Raw genomic sequence first — 22003 nt, forward strand, 5'->3', positions numbered from 1 at the left:
TGCATTCATTTATCTCTCAGCAGAGGCCCCAGAGGAAATCAGCTATTATAATATCTAAATCATAAATATAAAAATGTTCTCGTGTGGGAGCTGCATGGCAGGATTTGTAATGTTACATTTTGTATTTCCATTTAATTACATTCTATATAATCCACATTTTTTTGAAGATTTAAATATTTTCCTTTGTCTAAATTCTACTACATTTGTAGATAAAATAATAGATTTGTAGATAAAATAATAGTTTTCATTGTATGTTTCTGAAACAAATGATAAGGAATCAAGTTATTTTCAGCAATTCAGTTTGATTGTTTGTTACCGAATGCTGGTTCTTTTATTCAGAGCTTAGGATACTATTCAGTCAGGATTTCAAAAATGCAGCTTGCCGCTTTGTTATTCCAGGCTGTGACTAAGCTGGAGATCAATCCATTTGAACAGAAGTAGCATTTTTTTTCTGCTGGCCAGGCTGAGTATAGGTTCCTAACCACACAGCCATTCACCACAACAAGCAGTTTAATGACGTCCAGTAAACACCGTCTAAATTCAGCACCCAAGTGCTATAAATCCTGCACGTGCCAGGAATGATGTCAGTGACACCTCTACATACAGCTTGGCTGCAGATGTCATGGAGGAGTAATGATGTTTCTCACAGCATTGAAACAGAAATCTATCCTTTGTTTAAAATATCCATGTTTGCTTCTCCTGTACAGAAGTGCCAGGGTAAATCTCAAAGGAAATTAGCAAAATCTGATCCAGAGATGCTCTTTGCATTTTGTCTAGATGCAGTATAGCCTGTCATGGCAATTGGTTTTGTATGAAGTGTCTTGGCATTGTTTTCAAAGGTCTAATTTAACACTGTAAGAGATTAATTTTAATATTTTGTAGCTTTCAGAGAAAACACAAAGGGACTACAAGGTAAGTTTTTTTTATTTCAAATGAAAAATACAAGGGTTTTAATGCATACATAGATAAATATATTTTGTACATTCAAAAACTGAATAATACTTTAGTTAATACCTTACCAGTAAAATCTTAAAAATCATCAAAAAAAGGTGAAGGTGGGAAGGTCTTGCCACTGACGGTTACTCAACAATTCATTACTGTATATGAAACATACACACGTATGCACGCGCACACACATGCACACGCACACGCTCTCACACACATACACACACACACATACAAAAAAAAAACGCCACAAAAAACAACAAAAAACCAAGAACAGGCAGAGTCTAAGCTTGTGGCAATAACCTTTTAGAATTCTTTTAGTGGCTCAAGCCTTTGATTCTTCAGGCTGACAAACACCGTGCTGCACTGTGCTTCTCTGTGTTATCGGGTGCAGTACGGTGGGACTTAAGCGCTCATCTGAGCTACAGTTTTTCACATAAAGGCGTATTCATGCTGGCCATATTGACAACAGAGGATGCTGTACTTATACGTCTCAAAAAACGCGCTGCTATCTAATCCATGCTGATCTGCGGACACACAGCCCTTGGTGCAGATGGCAGTGTTAGTGCATGTCCTCTGACCCAGACCCCCACCCCCCCCAAAAAAAGACGGCTACAATAGAAAACCACCCTGCCCACAAGACTACATTGACAATCGGAAATCTCTACGCCAACACACGGCTTGCATATCACAGTTTCAGTTTATTTCTCATCACATTATGTCCACTCTTTCTCATGTACGAGGAACACATTTGATCCTATTCATATATAAACTATAGATTTTTTTAACCACTCCTCTGCCAGTCCCTCAGAGTTCCTGGCCCAGGGTGGAGCCTACCACTGAGGGCCACCTCCTGCTCAGCACTGTTCCTCGCCCAGAGACTCCGCATTGTCACCCAGGTCCACGGAGGCAGAGGGCACACGCAGTTTCCCACGGCCACCAGTGTGCCCTCCGCCATGGCCTGGGTAGGTGTCCACTGAGCCGGACACAGACTGCACAGACCTGTCTCGGAAGTAGTGGAAGGCCTCCTCGTCCAGGAAGGCTTGCTCCTCCCGGAGGCCCTGCTCGAAGAGCTTGCGTTTGTGCCGGAACTCGATCACCGTCTTCGTGTAGGAGTTGAGCGTGGTGACGGAGGCGGCCATGCAGCAGGTGAAGGAGCCCCAGGCCAAACTGAGACAGAAGTACACAGATCAAATATGAAGCTGCTGATGTTCTACAAACTTTCAGTTAATATGTTAAGCAGTACATGATTATAATTAGCCTAAGAACAGGACCGATGCAGTTGGTGCAGTTCGTCTTAATGTATTGCTTTTTTAACAAGTGTAACACAGCGTTACAGTGGTTACACCCTCAGCAAGGGTGCTAACCTCAAATAATTTCAGAAAACCCATATCTTCATCTGCACATAGGAAATCCCTTCCTATTTCCTCTGACTCACTGGGCAAAAGTGTTCATGATGATAAATTAACCCTGTATTCCATTTCAAGAGCCATGAAACTGATAGAATGGAAGAGAGCTGAGAAAATCAGTCCAGCAGAGCTGCTGAATCTCAGCAAATCTGAGCTTCAATTACTGCCTGCATTGCAGGTCCTTACCCTTTCCAAAGAGGTAGAGAAAGGAAGAGGAAGAGGTGCCAAAAAAACCAGACAGAAATTGGCCAGATGGCAAAAAACAAATGAAGCAATTTTAGCCTGGTCTAATGGAGGCCAGTAGAGCATCTGTGGTAATTCAGCCAATGTAAATACCACTTTCATGCCTGTCAGCGCCCAGTCTATATCTCAAGCACTCTTGCCCAAGCACCAAAAATCATTTGCTAGGAGTTGCACAATACAAATATCCCATTACCATAGGCTAAGGCATATGTCTAAGAGTGAGTTGAATGGGAATAATAAGATCAAAGATCATAAACGTATGTATGCCCTGTAAGTCGTCAGATACCCAGCAAACACAATAACATGAAAAGGGCCCTGAAAAGTATAAGTTTCACTATTCAGGATGAGACATGAAACATCCATGAATATGTCTACACAATGGCTGCCAAGGATGAGTTGATGGAAGAGTGTCAGATGTGTGGATGTGGTCACCATGGAAGCAGAGAAGGTCCATGGGATATACCACTGACAGACAGCAGAGATTGGCTGACACAATCCTACCAGTGGATGAAAAAGGAAAGCACAGAGGTATTAATCATGGCATCACAAGACCAAGCACTAGGTCAACTGGACAGGGGTGTATCATACCAGAGAAGACCAAAGATCCAGACATTGCAAAGGAGCCTCTGAGACAATCCAGCACCTATTGCAACATGCAAGATGCTGGCAGGAAAAGCAAACACTAAGAGACAGGGGTCACATACAAGGATCACATACATATGCAAGGCATATGAGCAGAACACCCCAAGTCCGAATGGGAGGCACCATAGAGAGTGGTGGAGAACAGCAAGGTTAAGATCCTGTGGCTCCTCAATATCCAGACAAAAGTAGACTTTGTGATAGTAGGCAATATGCAGAAAACAGCAGTGGTAATAAACGTGGCAGTCCCAATTGATAGAATTATAGAAAGGAAAGAATATGAGAAGATGGACAAATACCAAGGTTAACACCAAGATTGCCCGAGTAGTGATGGGGGAACTTGGAGCTATGACCCCTAAGATGGACGGTTGGCTCCAGTAGACCCCAGGAATGACATCAATCTCAGTCTGTAATAGCACACTAATCCTAGGAACAGTAAAAATACCGCATTGCACCCTGAAAACCCCCAGGTCTCTGGTAGAAGGCCCAAGTGTGAGGCACACATATATATGAGAAGAGGAGTAACTGCAGTGTACTGTATTTGGTTATATAGGATTAGTAAAAAATTGCAATGTAATACAAAACAGTGCTATCAAAGATAAGAAAAGCACTGATGAAGGACCTCTGCCCAAAATGTCCTGTTTCTCTCCAAACCTACACTGTAGTGCAATTTTATACCCCTATATAGTATTATCCCATAGTTTACTGCTGTTCAAAAATATATTTTTTTAAAAATTCCAGAAATAAAGTAAACAATAAATAGGTTAAACTGTGTATTGTTTTGATGTAGTGTGATGAAATTTCTTGCTCAGCTGAAAAGTTAATCATCCCTTGGTCTATGCTACAGTACCGTAAATATTTTAGAGGGGTTGAGAGAGAGATATAGAGACCGCATTCACATAACTTTTATTATAGTATATAGTTATAATCACAATGTTTTATTAGTAGTTATTGTTTTTAATGTCTTATTGTGTCTATACGTTTAACTTTATCAAAGGTATGTATGTATTGGGAGGGTGGGGCTTGAGGTGTTGTTGAAACCTATCCGCCCATGGATACGGGGGAACTACTGTATATATGTATTCTTTTCATTGAGTCACCAAGCTAGATACATGTCCTACCATTCAGTAAAAGGAGTGAACATTTGGTATAGAGCAAGAATTAAACACATTAAATCAAATGGTTAAGCCAAGACTGAAAAAAGGAAATTCTTGAGACAGAGTTATAGCCCATCTAGTTCCATGCACAGTTTATGTTAGCCATAAATGCTGCAGCTCTTCACTGGTTGCCAGATCTTGACTAGGAAGCCACGGTGCTATAGGCTGGATGTTTTAGAGTGGCGGGCCATTCTGGAGCCATCAGTAGCACAGATGTGTAAAAATCCTTGCAGTATTGCTGTGACTCAGCCTCCCACTATCATGTCACTACCATGTCAGTGTTGCAGGACAACCTTTTTATTATTTACTTTGGCTTTCTTGCCAGATCCACACACTCTAGGCCATGTCCTAGGCCCAAGGCAGGGAAAAGCGATGATGTGTAGAGAGGCAGCACCACCCACGGTGTTCAGTCAAGTGCAGGGTAGGAAAATAATAAAGATAAATGGTATGGCTTAAATGCATTTTGGCCCCTATCAGGTCTTTAAATGGAATTAATAGCCCCACTGTTGCTGAATATTACATTGTTGCATTATCATTAGAGATCTTGCTGGAAGTCTAAGGGAGGTCATTTTTGTGCTTCACTGTACTGTACCTCACACTGAAGCATTACTGACATGCTACTGCCGTGGTTCCAAGTATTAGGCCACCACAAGTTTATCAGGTACAGCAGTGGTGCTGGGTTTTTTAAAAATGACAATGTCACCACTGGGCTGAGAGTGGTCCGTCATCCAAAAATATCCAGCTAACAATTGGATCCTGTGGTCAGAAACTCTACACTGATGAAGGGCCAGACGATGGCCAAGACTGGGCATGGTGCATATACTTGCCTTCTGTCAGGTGCATTACTGACCACAAAATGAGCTCTGGACATTATGGCTGGCTATTATATTTAGGCTTCCTGTGCAGGCATGGACTGCAAGGTTAGTCTAACCTCAAAGGAAAGGGCTGTACTTGGAAGGCAGAATGTCTTTTACAAGCTCTTGCACCCAGTAACGTTCCCCCTCAAAGAGACAAGCTTAGGAACTCCGAAAAAATGTTCAAAAGCCTACAGTTTGGCACTTCGCATGCATCTCTGTCCAGTTTGTGAATTGTTTTGGCAAAGTGCCTCAGAGAATGAGGATGTTCAGAGCTTTGCCACATTCAGTGGGTCCTTCCTGATGTGTTTCTCTTTTGTCTAAGCAGTATATAAAGCGCACATTAATTAGAGTGGATTTCCAGAGATTGGAGTCCATTAGTGTAAGATGTGTGCATCTCAGAATCAGGGCCAAACACCCACACACTTATTCAATTGTTTCTCTGTATATAATCCTCAATTCAGCTGCCTGGAATTTACATAATATTTTGCCCAAAATGGCTTCTTCCCTACACTTGTCTTTGGAGGTAAAGACACTTGGGTCATAAAACCTCCAAACAGGAATAGAAGCAATGAAGATTAGAAGGCAAATAGAAACAAGCAAACAAGCACCCAAAAAACTGGCAAAATGTTCTATTGGTTCTTCTAAAAAATGTAAGGTTTATTAGAATTGTGAACTAAGTTAGTCATTGTAATTATACAGTTGTATAGGGCATTATTAAAACTGGTGACCTATGTCCTCTCAGGTTTCAGCCTGAGAAAATAAAAACAAGCATACAAGAAGTTTGTGAAGACATTTCTTGGTGAACCTTTCATTAAATCACTTCTTCCTGACAGAAGACAGTAAGCAACAGAAGCCTGTAAGCATTCAAATTGGCAGGGCATTGCAGTTTGCTGCATCAGAGTACCATCTCATAAGCCATCCACCTGTGTCTCCTTCAAAATATCTTTGCTTGGCAATGACACAGTCCTACAGATGGAATGGACCCCTAAGAATTCATTCAATAGGCAAAAAGGTTGTTTTTCTTTTTATAATTGACTGACTTTTGCATAAGACTGTGGGCCAATGCAGTGGCACACAGCTCCCTGCCCTGGCTAATGCAGAGAAGAGCCAGCGAACTTACCAGAAAGACCAGCCGTAGTCCCACGTGTGCGGTCTCCAATCCTCAGGCCCCAAGCTGACGGTGATCTGGAATACCTGCGTATACATCATGTGCGCCACCATCCCCAGGAGTCCTGGCAGGTAATGGACACACACAGCATGCGTCCACATGTGACTGATTCATACCATTCTGCTCAGCTGTTTCACAGTGAAATCCCCAGAGCTGATGCAATGCTTGCCGTGTACACTGAAGTCCAGTTGCATGGATATGAACATGGTGAAATTCAGTATAACACTGGGGATTTGGTTGTATATATAATGTATGTAGGTTTTCAGCACATGCTGTTTTATTAAAATAAATGCAATAATGTAATGTAGTAATGCAATTCTAACAAAGGAATTTGAAATTGGAAACATGCATACAGTTTTTGAACATTTGGATTCACGTGTGAATACTTGATGGGTATAGGTTTGTACTGATATAGAAATACAGTACAGACCAGAAACCCACACCAGGTGAAGAAGTATGGATCACTGTATAAATATTTATTTTCCTTTTACCTCAGGTATGTGTACCGAAAACCTGTTTACAATACCACAACTGGACCTGCTACTGAAGAAACACCTGACAATTACTGAAGAAACATCTGACTTCACTGAAATCCATTATGGTAAAATAAGAAAAAAAGGTCTGAAACCACATGACATTGACACCTGGATTAGAACAATTTTTCAAAAATAATGTTCATGCAGAACAAACTAGGCTTTGTCCTGAGACTGCGCTCTCAAATTACAGGCCAGTATTTAGATTTGTGTAAGCAGTCCCCTCACCAGTGCTTACATAAACATTTAACAACATCAGGCATCCAGCATCAATAAAACATGGATGTCTTGCTTTTTGTTACAGGAGCTACTGGTGAGGCATTGCACACCCGCTGACAGCATTTCCTCGGCCGGTGATTGATGAAGAGGAGCAGTCCTAGTACGAACTATTTTAACCAAGGCCAGCTGTCTGAGTTGAGGCCCATCTCTGGCTGTGAGATCTCTCCCAAAGCCCCTGCGCTGAACGGATGCCACGGCTGGAATTATCGAGAATCACAGGCCCCGAACGTACAGATCCAGGGGCCAGAGGGGCGAATCAAAGTCTCGATTCGGAAAAGTGGCAGCTGTGCCTGGCAATCTGGCAGCAGGGGTTTACCTCCCCGCTGCCATTGGACCTCAGGGTGAGACCCTCCCTCAGCATAGGCACGCCTGCAGACACTGCTCCCGGTCACATGGGGAAGCTGGCAGCTGTGGCTAAGGGGTGGAAGCACCTGCTACAGCTGCCATGAAAAAGCTAATTGACTTCACCTTTCTCCATTTTTGCCATTTGTTTGTTGCTAAACTGAAAGCTAGCATTCCCTTTCTGGCATTTTTGTCTCCTGGGGCTAAACAACTTGGAGTTTTACTTATTAATTTTGCTTGAATTTATTTATTTATTTACTTACTTATAATGATAAGTAAATGTTTTGAAGATAAAAGGTTCTTGGCAAGCATGCCCTGGGCAGTCTAGTTTTTTGAGCTTTAGCCAAGGGAACAACAGTGCTTAAAAAGCTGCTGCACTTCAGTACATGGGCTACATTCCCTGCTACCCTTATGCACTGAACTCCACCGCCCTCTGTTTGTCTGCATCTCTAACCAGAGAAACATCTGTCTACAGTATAGTATTGCATGCTATTTGCCATGCCATCACCCTGCCCTCATATAAACAAAGACTGATGTTGACAAGTCCACAAAGTAAATAGGTTTCGTTCTCAACTATAGTTAAATAAGAAAGGCAAACAACACCTGGACTCCATTTTACCTCATTAGGAGTAGAAATAAAGAGTGGAAGAATCAGGAAGTGTTGGAGCTATGTGTCTAACAGGGGGTTGCATCACTAGCCTGCATGAGAGTGGAGTGTGAACAGTGGGAGAGGCTAACCTGAGAGCACATGCCTGAGTCAGAGTGGCAAGTGGATGGGGGGAGGGGCTAACCTGAGAACACTGGCCTGTGTGAGAATGGCAAGCGGATGGGGGTAAGGGCTAACCTGAGAGCACGGTGAAGACAGCCGCGAAGGCGTTGAGCTTCAGCCCATCGATCACGTTACTGGAGTGAAAAAGCTCCAGGCACATTAGACTGAAGCCAACCACCAGGAGCATGATGTATAGCACCTCGGAGACCACTGACAGCCAAAGGACACCTGCAGACATATATATATATACACACACACATACACACACACACATATTGGTGAGCACTGCACCATTATGCCATAATTCAGTCTGTCAGTACTGCTCATGTACTTAGGTAAGAGTGCATTTGGTGATCCCTGCCTCAGCCTTCGTTATTAGCAGATGGAAACACATCTGACAGCTGTGGGCTCAGAAGGATTGAGCAATATTTGCCATGGATTTTGGACAGACTGTCCAAGAAGATGCCCTGGTGTTTCAGAATGGTGTCTGCCACTAATAGCTACACAGCATGGAAAACAGCTGGTGAAACCACAGTGAGAGTGACCAGGAAGCTGTGAAGTAGCTTGAAGCATGCAAGTCTTGATGATTGAGTGAATGACATTAATTACCTGCAGGGAATTCCCACACTAATCATCAATCCATTTGTTTGTTAACAGAATAGCTGTGTTCGGTTAATCAAGAACAAAGCTGAATGAGACCTGTGTGCAAATGTGTCACTTCACAATACCATGCTCCATGAGACATAGGCTCTGAAGACAATAGATAAATAGCAAACAGATAAACAGATGATGCGTGCTCTCACTAGGGCACTGCGCTCATTAGCGTCAGTTGCCATGACAGCAACAGCTGTGGCAGAGAGCTCAAAAGCCCTTCTGCTGGCTCATGGAGAAATCGACTTCTTCTTTGATCAGTCAGGGGAATTCTATCTATCAAACAGCCTCGAGGGTGCTTCCCCAGTATGCACCTGTGCTGCTCGCCTGACGAATTCGTCACTGCCTCAGGGAAGGGCTAAAGAGACAGTGTTGGGCTTGCATTGGGCTCTGACCCTATGCTATTGAGGCACATTCTGGAGCTTTTGCCAGACGTCTCGATGAACTTTGTCCTTGTTGGACATTGCTTGGGTTTACCTTTGAACACCAAAATAACTTTCTCCACAGATGCTCTGGGTTATCTGAGGGAAGGAGGGAGTGATGAGAAGAGCCAGATCTAAGGTGTGACAGTGACAGGAAATATTTATGTCTGTAGCATTTATCTTCCAGAGTTCAAATGCAGTGGAGTATCTTTGAGGGACTGTCATGTATTCCTCAAAGACTACCATAGACAATAGGCTTTCCTGGTACCTAGAAGAGCCTGCTTAATGCTCTTGACTCATACTAAGTTGGCTCAGGGATACAAGATGACTGATAACTCAGTACAACCTCAGTAAGACACATTTAACATCTGAAGATCAGACTACTCCTTTATTGCTTTCCATTTCTGCTGCTATAATTAATGGCACTATATGACAGCAGTTAACCACAAATCAGAATGGACTCATTTCAAGCTTTGGTGAATTTTTTCATAATTTCAGCATGTATGTAGCAAATGTGAGACCCTGAGTTTGAACTCTTCCTATTCGTAATTTAGCCTTCCTCATAAGGTCATGTAATTCTTTCACACATCTATTTCAGAGCAGCTATGAAAAGATCTAATTTGTGAACACAATTAATTTTCTTCTGTCTCTGTTAAGAATTAATTATAGATTTGCCAGTTGTATATTGTTTAGGGTAGAGTTATTAGCAGAGGTAGTTTGTGAAGAAATTAAATGTCATATCTCAAATGTGGTACTTCCCCAGTACAACTGAGCATCAACCTGAATAAATTCCACAAATTGGCAGGTGGCCTTTCTTTTGCATAGGTAATATTAAAGACCTTTCTAACAAGGGTGTACAACTCGTAATGGGCTGCACATTTGATCTCATATAAATACCAAACTATGACAAAAAGGACTTCATACACGAGCAATTTCTCTGTCAGTTTATTAATATTCTGTGTATTTCCATTTCTGTTATAGGGAATCTGACTATATGATTGGTTTTGGTACTAAATGCCCACTGAGACAGCAGGTTTGGTAGAATGTCATACTTCATCAATTTGTTTGTATTCCTGACAGGCCTGCTGTTCACGTGCTGTGGAGGAGATATGTTGAGTTACGGTTGGTTTTGCCTGCCTTAGATAAACCAATTTGTACTAAAAGCTGTGAATCATCAAGTCTAGCGTTTAGGTGCAAGTTTGAGGTGATAGCTGTTGTTACAACCATAAAGGCAATCCACCGTTCATGTGAAATCTGACAATCCATGAACAACATCCAGTAAAGTCAGTTTGACTTGTGACTCCTGATGACATGGACACCTGCAGTGCTGCTCTCATATGCATGGACTTTTCACTTCTGTTCACCTGTTAGACATCACCTCTTAAATAACAAGAAGTAGTAAAGTAGAAAAGAAAACAGTTTAATGCCATTTTGGATTTGGACTGACCCATTGAGATTGCTGTGACCATTGTTAAGAAATGAAATGGAAAATGGAGGTTTCTTAGGTTGATGTGGGTGTATATTACTCATCAGGACAACAACTGAGCTATCTGGATAAAATTACAGATATATAAACATAGTTAGACATATATAATTATAACCAAGGCCACCAAAGGGGCAGAGATAAGAGATGTGCTATTCATGGCTTGCGGTACATGCTGTCCGACAAGCCTCTAGGTTGGCCTAATGGCTGTCATTACTCACCTCTCTCCGAAGCTGGGGCCAGATCAATAAAGCTCCTGCATTTCTCACCTGGAAAAAGCAGAAGGAACTGCCACGTTAACATCTGTGCTCCGCCGGCTCTCGGAGCACCAATCATGCAGGCTCGAGCTAGGCCACTTCATCTTTAAAGCACTCATCCAGACCTTAAGGCTTCCCAAAACATGTCTCAGCCTGGTTGAAGTCTGTTATATGCAAGAAGGCTAAAGCTCTGGCATAGGTAAACAAATAGCCACTTTTAGTGCCTCTCCAACATCTTTGGAATAGCCCTAAATAAAAAATGTGTCATTTTAACTCAAAGGAGGAATTAACTCAACTGGAATTATAAATGTGATGTGAAATTGAAATTACTCTCCTCATGAACAGTATATTTTTTTTCCACAAAAAAATATTAAAATTAGCTGCAGCTACTATATTACACAACACATTCAGATAGTAATGTGAATTTAAAAATGGACACGACAACACAGTCCCAAGACTCCAGGCATAACTCTGATTGTAAGCATGTGGAGTCAGAAAGGTGAAGCAAACCTAAAACAAATGGGCATCCACATTAATTGCCTGCACACACCTTAAACTGTCTGTAGACCTCCAATTATATGTGAGAGCGCGGTGTAGCACACGCTGCCTGTTTCACAAGCCTTTTCTTCCTGACTTTAATGGAAAGAGGAGCAAGGTCAGGCGGTGAAGGGAAGCATACTGCTCCTTTCTCCCTGCTCCCTGCACAGTCTTCCTCTTCCCCACATGCCCCTGGTCCCAAGGGAATACATCTGGACGCTTAACTGTTGGCCTTTAGTCACGGATACGGGCCCGTAATGATTTTGAAAGCATCAACTTTGCAATGCATCTTGTAGAATTTTGTTGGTTTTTTAGTGTATTTAAAAAAAAAAAAAAAGAAATAAACCAACACAGTGTTGTGCGGGGGGGATTTAATTTACCGGTACTGGGGCAACTCCAGAGGCAAAACACACTTGTCATTTCAAATGTGTCATGCTTCAACTGCCTTTACTTGCAAGGTAAGCTTTTAAAAACCTTATGGGCTTTCTATGACATACACTTTGTTAAATTACTTTTAGGAAACTTTGGAAAGACACAAAATAATTTGTAAAATGGCACTGAGTACAAAATGAAGACAAGATCGCTAAAGGAAGTACAATGTGGCTTTCAGTGAAGTTTGAAATCAGAGTGGTAACAGAAAGTGAGTGATGGTTATCCAGGTCGTAGTGATGGTTCTCATATTAAAAAGACATTTAGACAGATTGTTACTATTTATTACACATTCAGTCAAGTCAGCACCTGATACAAAGAGTATTTCAATATTCTATGAGTTCCACTCATCTTTAAGGCCTCTAAGTGGTTCCCTGTCTAAAAGATAAGTGGCCTAAGATGAGGTTAACCTACCGTGAGTTATACGAGTGATATCTGCACTTAATCTGAACACGGGAATGGAAATTGCACATCCAGAAAATTCTCATTTACCCATTTAGGACATGTCTATCCTGGATTCCAAGCAGTAATTTAAAATGTTAAGGGGATTTTAGCCATGTTCAGTCTCATAGCATGAAATAAAATGTCGTTCAAAGCCTCAATACGTCATTAAAGATAAACTTTGATGATTTAGATATACAATTTGTTCAGTGTCTGATCATACCATTTTAATCAGGTGACAAGTATTTGAACTTTTCAATTCAGGCAAAATTTTATTTATCTAGGAAGAGCAAGGAAAAGATTAATGCCTCATTTGCAGGAGGTCTCTGATATAAAATAGCAAAAATATGTTAATAAAAATAGGTTTTTTTAAAATGCTGAATTTAAAAGAAATATTACAACTTACAACAAGCAACATTAAACAGAGTTATTTGTACAGCAGTCATGTAATGTAAAGCATTCACAGTTTTTATGAACATGTCAAATAGCTGGGTGAGAATTACTGATCACCAGGCTTCATTTCCCCCCTGGGCTTTTTTGTCAAACCAAACCCAAAAAGCCTTTTGGGAGTATCACTGGAACAATCTGTGTCCAAAACTGTCAACAGAGAAGAAATGTTGGGCCCGGATAGCATCATTTTGGCAGAGGGGACTTACACATGAATATCAGAAACACTGCTTTTCAGCTCATTGCTAGCGCCGGCCTGCTCATTTTCAAGTGCACTTCCCAGAGACGAAAGTGAAAGGAGTCGTGTAGCAGCAAATCTAAGAGCACCGCCGCCATTGAGAGTAGAGGCAGTTATTCAAGTAAATGACATCACATGATCCATGAAGCCAATGTTCATTTTTGAGGTAACCTTCCAAGCTCTATGAACCATTGTGAACATAAATAAAGTACAAAACCTGGTGTTTTATTTCATATTTAACAGTCTTTCGGAGTAAATTGGATAATTTGGTACAGTATGTGCTTTACTGTAAATCTGCATTATTCTGCTTCACAACTGCAACCACTGATGAATGAGGCTCTGCTAACCATTATGCTCTTTATGCCCTATTAGACAAAATATGGCTATTAAACAACCCAGAAATGTGAATAAATTCAAATGGTGACTGGGTCCTGCTTACCACAGCAGTGTTAAATCTGCTCCAGCTCTAGGGGGGTTCATTCGGTTGAGGTCTCTGAGGCATTATTAAACCCTGGCGATGCCTGGTCTGTTTACTATGTGTTTACTACCCCCCCCCCCCCCCCCCCATCATGTTGTCAGTGCATTGTTAAATATCCATTTACCAAACAATGCAGCAGTGTCATGGGCATATTTAGTCATCACATAATGAAAAGCTCTAATCATCCTAATGTTATTTACTGCCTGAATTCCTCACATTGAGAATTAATAGACTCCTGACCTTTGATCTGGTCAAAAAGTATTTCATCTGCTGTCAGGGGCTTAATAGAAGGGCTCTGTCTAAGCAGTTGTTTTTTTTTGTAGCATTGATTGGATGAAAAAAGGGTCCAGCAACTACTCACTAACTCCTAAACTAGTTTCACATCAGGGATACTGATTACCATCTCAACCACTGTGGGTTCGATCAAAGGTGAAAATACCTCAGAGCACTTCAGGCCTGCAGACCCAAGCTCCCTGTCCACTGAGCACGACGGCTGAGACGCCTGTACAACCGCATGTCACAGCATTCCTCTGCCTTTGGGTGTTACTTGTGTACCTTTTCTAAGAAAATAAAGGTTTACAATTCAGCTGTTCAGATTCTGAGGATGCATACCTACTATATATGCAAATTATTTATCAGGCATTATAAAGTTTGGTTGTATATCCTTTTATCATGTCTAACAGCAGCTGTAAAAGATTATTCTAGATTATTGTTGAAAAAAATATAGAAATATATATTTGCTAGAGCTTTTTAATGCCACATCCAGGTTAATCAGGAATCTATTTGTTATATCCAATGGAAAATGGTGTCAACAACCTTTTGTCAAATAAACTCATCCAGGCATACAACCTAATCCTTGTGAATGTGATCACTGCCAAATACATGTCTTTTTCTCTCCCTCCTCCCTTAAGCCGAATCGATTGGATTTATTACCGGTGCTGCACATCATTCCCAGTCAGACGTGTCTACTATTGGCTAAGACGCCGGTGTGAACACAGCTGAGATTGTCAAAGGCAATATCTTTGCAATCTGTGCACATAAAAACCTTCAAACGTACGTTTGTCACATCGTCACTTAGGTGGACAGTTGTTAATAGTTTTTAAAAAAAAAATTATTATTTTTTTATTTAAAAAAGAATATTGTCATATTTTCACATTCGCTGAAACCACCTCTTGCACACGAGCAGTGCAGACGTCATGCTGGACAGCTGTTTAACACTTCAAGAGAGTTTGAACACGAATTAAGTTTGAGGTAGACGAAGGCTAAGAATGCACTCTATCGCACAGAATAACGGACAATATGGTGCACTTTTTAAGAATTACTTAGTTTAACATTCTGATTTTAAAAGTAATTTTAAAAACTGTAAAGTCATAATACAATTTGAGAATTAATACTGTTTTGTTTCATTGTTTGTTTGTAGGTAGCATTTTGGGGTCTTCACACCAGGTGTTCTTCTCACAGATAAAAAGCTAAATAATACCTTTAATGGTATTCTTTAAAAATGCGTTAAATATGTTTTACTAATAAGTATAACTAATGCTATAATATAACAATCTGAGTTATTTCAGAAAGCCTAGACTGTTTCAGGTTGCACAAAAACTGGTCCTCGCGAGAAGAAGCTTGGGTAGAGCACGTATACCTGGATTCTGACTGACATTTATTGAGCTTAGTGTAAACATTCTTCCATATCGCTTTAGCCATTCAAACTACTTTACGCTCAACCTGTTGAAACGGTGCGATTTCATGTGCAAAAACATTAATGTCGCTATGAGCCTTATTAGAAAAATTCTATACAAATTATTTCCGTTTAAAGAGGCTTAATCTTCTCGAAACATGACTAGTCACACAGGCGCTATGACTAACTAATATACAACAAAATAATTTCACAAACGCACGAGACAGCATAATAATAATACAAACAAACGAAAAAAAATCAAATTAAATAGAAAAAGCAAGGAAGTTTATTGTACATCACTAGTACTATGAGAGCACTCCTTTTTACATACATGAAATAACGTTTCAAATAAACAAAACCATGGTGACGCCTGGACTAAACTCTTACCTCCACCGTGGAGATTCTCTTCGCAAGAGTACCAGATTCCTGTGTGGAAATGCCTAAAGAGAAAACGGTCATCGCCTGTCTCCCAGCTGTAGTGAACTTTGCTTGGGTCTGTCTCGTTTACCCCATAGTCAATGCAATTGTGCCGCCTCTCGTTGCTGCAGGTGGGTTTGGGAACCCTTTGAGTGCCTTCGCACCAGTAAGTGGTGATGAATGCCGTCGTTGAGAATAACAGAGCCAACAGATTCAGCCCAACGGACAACAGCGCACGACACTTCCGAGTAGTCTTCATGGTCCAGGAAGAAGTGTCCTAAAGATCTGAACAAGTTCATTCAAACGGGAACGGATATCTTAGAAGTGAAATCGATGAAAGAAAGTATCGGTGAAAGCTCAGTCCACGCACTCACTTCCTTCGCCGCCCTTAAACGAGAAGCCTGCGCGCGAGGCTGATCCCCAAGGGCACGAAAGGCGCGTGGCCTTTTTTAATGTGCTCGCGAAGACAGTGTTGCGATAGCGGACGCACGAGCGTGACCTGCTGCAGGACGTGGTTTCAGTCAGAACGTCCTCCGCTCTGAGGCATCTTCAGTGCGCGCATGGTGCGCACTCCCGCCCCCCACCGCCTCTCTCTCGCGCTGTCTCTCCTTAGAAAAGTCATATCGTGCTGCCTATGTTTGGAAATATTGATACTCTGTCTAGTAGTCATATTAACATGACTCATAAGTATTCTGTTATTTTATTATTTATTATATTTATTGATTCATGAATATTATAACAATCACAGTTATTAAATAGCTAAAAAAAGCTATTTGAAGAGCATTCATCCTGTATTCTTGCATGAGATTTTATGACACTGGAGCTTGTGGGCTGTGAGAAGGAAACAGTAGCCCTGCATGAATACTATAAACTCAGTTCAGGCATAATTTCCTTGAAGAGACGCAGGGGTTATTGATTAAAATAGGATCTCATGCATTCCAGCCACAGCAACAACTCATCACTTCACATTTTATAGCCTTTTCCTAATCAATAATATGCTCAGTTTACCATGTGCATTCCATGAAAAGATCATGTCTACCAGCCAATTTCACCCTTAAGGTTTCCAAAATGTATGATAAACATTTGGTGTATTCATAAGTTACCCTTATAAATCATTGGAAAGGGATGTCAATTTGATAGAAACCCTGTCATGATTGGAACATTTTTTCACCCTGCTGAGCACATATTGACTGATACACATTTGATCTATAATGCTTGAACTTCTAACTTCAGATTTATTGGGTTTCTTTTTATTTTCTTTTTGCACTTTCAGTTCACTGGCTCTGATGGGCGTCTCAGCTCACCACTCCCATATTCTCTCACGGTCGGCCTGCGGCGTGGACGCAAGCTCGTCACAGCTCACCTGCTGCTGGAGCACTGGCAGCTTGAGCCGATACTGTGAAGAGGGGCCTTTCACACCACTTGGCATGAAAATGCAGCTTTTATGAGACCTCTTGGTGTTAGAATGGCAACCCTGCAGACTTTGACACAGGGAAGGTGAGAAAAGCTATGACATGTCTTATGGTATATTCAGGTTTGCTGAGGTCACTGTCCAAAACTGTTCCAACACGAGTAAAATAGCCATTGTGGTTTTGATAGTGAGCTTGGTTTTATCTGTTAGAGGAGTAACACAAACACATCTGTAACCTCATGTTACATAACCTCTTGGAATATTAAGACAGGTGAAGTGATTCTCAAAATGTCTTAACTGCATGTACAAGTGAATGCAAGATATAAAGCTTTTGAGTCCTACAAAGCAAATGGTATATCATAACTGTCTAAAAAGTAGTTTGCTTGCAATGATGCTATATCTCCTATATCCTTCTAACTGAGATCCTGCAGCAAGACACTGCAAAATTTTGGTAACCTAAATTAATAGTAATCTGAATGGAACTTCACTGCAAATAGATTTTATTTTACTGAATTTCAGTTTTAAAAATCAGTTTGCCTCTCAAAACAAAGTACCTTGGTTTGTCCTTAAATACCTGGTTCCTGCAGAATATTGCTCAGGAGGAAAGTAGGTGCCAACCTTGATAAGGTATGGTAAATTGAACACGAAGGAGACACAAGGTCACTGTTATGTCTCTCACTCTCTCTCTCTCTCTCTCTCTCTCTCTCTCTCTCTCTCTCACACACACACACACACAAACACACGCACCCCCCCCTCCTCCCCGCACACACACATACTGTATACTAAGCTTGATAACCTGAACAGCATATGATAGGGGCTTACATTATTCTGCAAAGTCCAAATATCAACAGGTATGACCTTTTCTAAAAATCAATATGGTTAGCAGAGTTGTAGTATGCTTAATCAAAACTAACTGTGGCATTGTCAAATGTGTTTCCCTCCATCCATCCCTGTTGCTTTCTCCAACTCTCTCTCTCTCTCTCTCTGTTTCTCTCTCTTTCTCTGTTTCTACAACTTTCTCTCTTTCTGTCCCACACACTCTAGAAAATAGAAAACAAAATAAGGTTTATGGTGAGTGTAATCTAAAATCAATTCCATGGTCAGTAGTCATTCTCTATACAATTTTCACTGAAAGTGTGAATCTGGGGAAATCGGTTATTTTGACCAGTTAATGACATTTATGCAAATTGTGATGCAGTATTGCAGAGTTAATGATAAGAAGAGTTGTTTGACTTTGCCTATCCATTTCAGCATTTTTACAGTATTTTTGGGCCATATCCTGTATTTTACTATTGACAAATTGAATGTCATATTTTGTAGCATCGTGGTGGCAGAGATGGCAAACACGGGGCATCAGTGCTTTCCAGTACAGGTGTTTGTGCAGGTCTAGGGCAGTACACTGCGATCGCCTGCACTTTGTGTCAGCTATGGCGTAACAAGCAGAACAGACACCAGAACAGCGTCCCATGTAAACGTCTGGTTAATATCTCACGACAGTGTCGTAGCAGTTATCCTGCTGCTGAGTCACATGCGCTCTCTGTTTTGATACCTCCACCATGACCTCCAGTTTGCTATAAAAGTCAACAAGTTGGGTTTACTCATATGGTCTAAAGAGACCGATTGCTTTCATTTCCTCAAGGTTCTCTAACTCGCTGAAACAAGTCACACAAATAAGGCAGAGCAGGTCAAACGAGGCAGTCGGCTTATTGAAAGCATTAGTGCAACCTCACACTGTGCAAAATTGAAAGTGTTACCTTAATATCTACATTGCAGTTACATTGCCCTCAATGTAGATGTGCATGGTATATATTTATTTAACAGTGAGTTTGCTGTGAGGTGTGTCACTTACTATCACAGTGAAGATACTAATGTGAAGTATATAAAGGTGGTAAAAGGTAGTCAAAAGAAGAGAAACTTCCATTATCTCAGCATTACCAGAAGAGATGAAGAAGAATGCCAGCTGGCAAGTGGCCAACATCTATGGAGGAGAGCAAAAGAGAATAGAAAAGACAATGAGTATCACCTATGTCTGCTTGGCTCTATGGCAGCTAATGCGCTCTGGGAACAGCTTAAATGTACGTTTATGCATCTGACAAATACACTTATCAATAGCAAATTACAGGTTCTGTCGGGATCCAGAGGTAGCTGAATGTCGTGTTGAGAGTCCTGTCCAAGGACCCTGATTGGTAAGAGCATGGTACACTTGCCCAAATGGGAGATTGAATAGGGACGGCAACGTTGTTACCCACTACACTATACCATCCACCTTGTCTCCTCTCATAACCTCTGTGGAAGGGAAAGTGCTGACAGCTGGGTGTGTGTGTGTCTGTTTCTCTCTGGTAGTCCAAAGCTCGGAATAAATGCGGCCCTGGTGGGAGTCGCAGAGTGCCCGAAGAAGACACTCGCTCCACTGGTTGAGTCCGGCACTTGTCTGCCTTTTTTTGTTTCCCTGATTGCTACAGTTTGCCTGATTGCTTACTTCATGTCGTTCCATTCGTCAAAAATGTTTTTGGATTGCTGCCATGTAGTGGATAAAGCAGTTGTGTCATATTATCAGCGTCTGCTCAGATGGACCAGGAACTCATTGCTCTCAGTAGAGAACAACCTTTATGAGACAGCATTTTAGAATAGTTAGCTTACAACTGTTTGTGTAAATATGTATTGGTTATGGTTAAGCATTTAAGCATATTGCATTTCTTGACTATTATTAATAGGCTGAATTAAGATGGACAGATGTGCTATTAAGTGTTTAATTATGCAGGTTAAATCATGTAATGTCAGTTTTCCAGCTAATTTGCTGTTAGTTTACTTTTTCATGCTGGGTTCAATGAGAGCAGTATCTGATATGTAACTGATTTGTGTACTTAATGTGTGTAAAATGTGTATAGCTAAAGAGTGTATTTGTATGGCTGATTTGTATGGCTAATGTGTCTAGCTGATGTGTGTCTCTGATATGTGTACATGATGTGTGTCTTTATTTGGAGACAAACATGGCTCATCCATATCAGCACGTGATATAAGATGTCGTGTAAGTAATTGAATGACAGTGATGATGCTTTAGCTGGTGCTTAAGCAACTCTCATGTAATTTAATTTCCCTTATTTTCCTTTCCTACAGTGTAGATGGTCTACAGGGAGCTTTTCTACAGCTCCATTTCCACCGACAACCTCGGCCACACACACACACACACACACACACACACACACACACACACACACACACACACATACACATACACACACATACACACACACACACACACACACACACACACACACACACTCTCTCTCTCACATGTGTGCATGATGGCCTCTGCTCTTAGAGAACCAGCCAGGCCTCCACACTTTATGACCCTTCGTATCAGGCGCGGCATAAGAGAATGACCTGCCAGGGGCTCATATTTGTATCTGAAATAGGGGTTGGGGAGCAGCACGAACAAACATCCGTCAGCCCAGCGGACAGTCGGAGGAGAGCTGCTGTAAATCTCTTCCTCTTCTCCGGCCAGCCGAACAAGGCCCATTACAATACCGCCCGTTGATTGATGCAGCCAATCCGGGATTTTTTTAAAGTTTGGGGTGATGCATGGTGGTGAGGAAAAGATCTGTCCATCGTGCCTGGTCACCTTTATTATCATCTGCCACGATTTACCCCAAGATATTTGAACTGGAGAACTCTCTCCATTGATTCTGTATTAGTTTACGTGGTATGGGCGCAGGTGTGACTTGTGTCTACACGTGAATGGAACAAGTAAAAAAAAAAAGCAAGCAGTTTTTTGTTTTAACTTAAACATGAGAACCCCTTTGAGGCCTTGTATGCACATAAATATTTCAAAACAAATTCACCTGGTTCATGTTTCATTATTTACTATTATTTGATCTCGGGCTGGGTCTACAGGTACCCCATTATTTTTATCATCTTGCAGTGTCTCCACTATGAAGAAAAAAACCTTCAGAAAGCTAACTGACATTTTCAAAGAGACAGATGTGCCAATTACTTTCAAATTTTACTTTGTAATGAAAGTGCCTGGGCTATCAATCCAAATCCCACCCTGGGATCATGTATTAAATCCCCCTCACCAGCTTTATGCCCTAGACTAGTGGCAGTTCGCTTTGACTTTCATTCGCTCCAGTAAGCCATGTTTTATTCATCCAACAGTAGTAGGAGAGTTGGAGTGAGATTGTGTTCACTTCCTTTACTGTTGCTGTGGCTTTCATGTGGGTTCTTTATTTCTAAGTTGTTCAACCCTGGTGGGATGATATTTTGTTAGTTGAACCCCTCTCTCGTTTCAAAAAGGCACACTAGTCAGTGACATGCAAGGCTGTCCCACTGGAATGTTCTCCACTTTCTGTTTTAAGGAGTGCTCCTTTGCCTTCACACAGTCGTTAATAAAGTCCTTCTTCTCATGCTAGCATCTTTCTCTCTTATCAATCCCAAATAAAGTCTCTCCTGGCCTGGACAAGACTTTCGAAACAGAAATCTTTATGACCCTTCCGATGCCTCACCCAGAATGCTGAGTGGTGTCTCTCTCCTGGCTTGGCAGAGAGTGGGACTGTAAAAGACTGATGGATGGTTGTTGGGTACACCCGGATGCACCTATCCGTCTCACATGTGAAGGAGAAAAGGCGTGCATCTCTGGCTGTCCCAGAGTGACCCGGCACGACTTGGAAGCATCACACACCAAAGCCAGGCTGAGAATCAATATTTAATCTTTAATGCGCATCTCCACAAACCCTCAATTCTAAAATTTGTATACAGTATATCATCTTCTCAAAGCGC

General features: G+C 41.3%; 1 protein-coding gene across 1 annotated transcript; it reads right to left on the reverse strand.

Annotated features, from left to right (window-relative positions):
* Positions 1-948: 948 nt before the first annotated feature.
* On the reverse strand, positions 949-16343 carry gsg1l (gsg1-like). The gene is made up of 5 exons (XM_027002717.2): positions 15787-16343; positions 11119-11166; positions 8417-8569; positions 6371-6482; positions 949-2115 (listed from the first exon to the last, which is right to left on the reverse strand). The coding sequence occupies exons 1-5, from the start codon at positions 16073-16075 to the stop codon at positions 1803-1805; spliced, it is 915 nt and encodes a 304-aa protein (XP_026858518.1). The 5' UTR covers positions 16076-16343; the 3' UTR covers positions 949-1802.
* Between the last annotated feature and the right edge of the window lie 5660 nt (positions 16344-22003).

This window comes from Electrophorus electricus, chromosome 1 (assembly GCF_013358815.1).
Source record: "Electrophorus electricus isolate fEleEle1 chromosome 1, fEleEle1.pri, whole genome shotgun sequence".
Classification (NCBI taxonomy): domain Eukaryota; kingdom Metazoa; phylum Chordata; class Actinopteri; order Gymnotiformes; family Gymnotidae; genus Electrophorus; species Electrophorus electricus.

What these genes read in the sequence shown, in the direction of transcription:
- gsg1l (XM_027002717.2), bottom strand. Translation starts at nt 16,075, where the DNA reads ATGAAGACTACTCGGAAGTGTCGTGCGCTGTTGTCCGTTGGGCTGAAT. An exon ending in AGAGAATCTCCACGGTGGAG is followed by an intron (nt 11,167 to 15,786) that starts GTAAGAGTTTAG and finishes TGCTTTTTCCAG; the next exon opens with GTGAGAAATGCAGGAGCTTT. An exon ending in GGCCCCAGCTTCGGAGAGAG is followed by an intron (nt 8,570 to 11,118) that starts GTGAGTAATGAC and finishes ATATGTCTGCAG; the next exon opens with GTGTCCTTTGGCTGTCAGTG.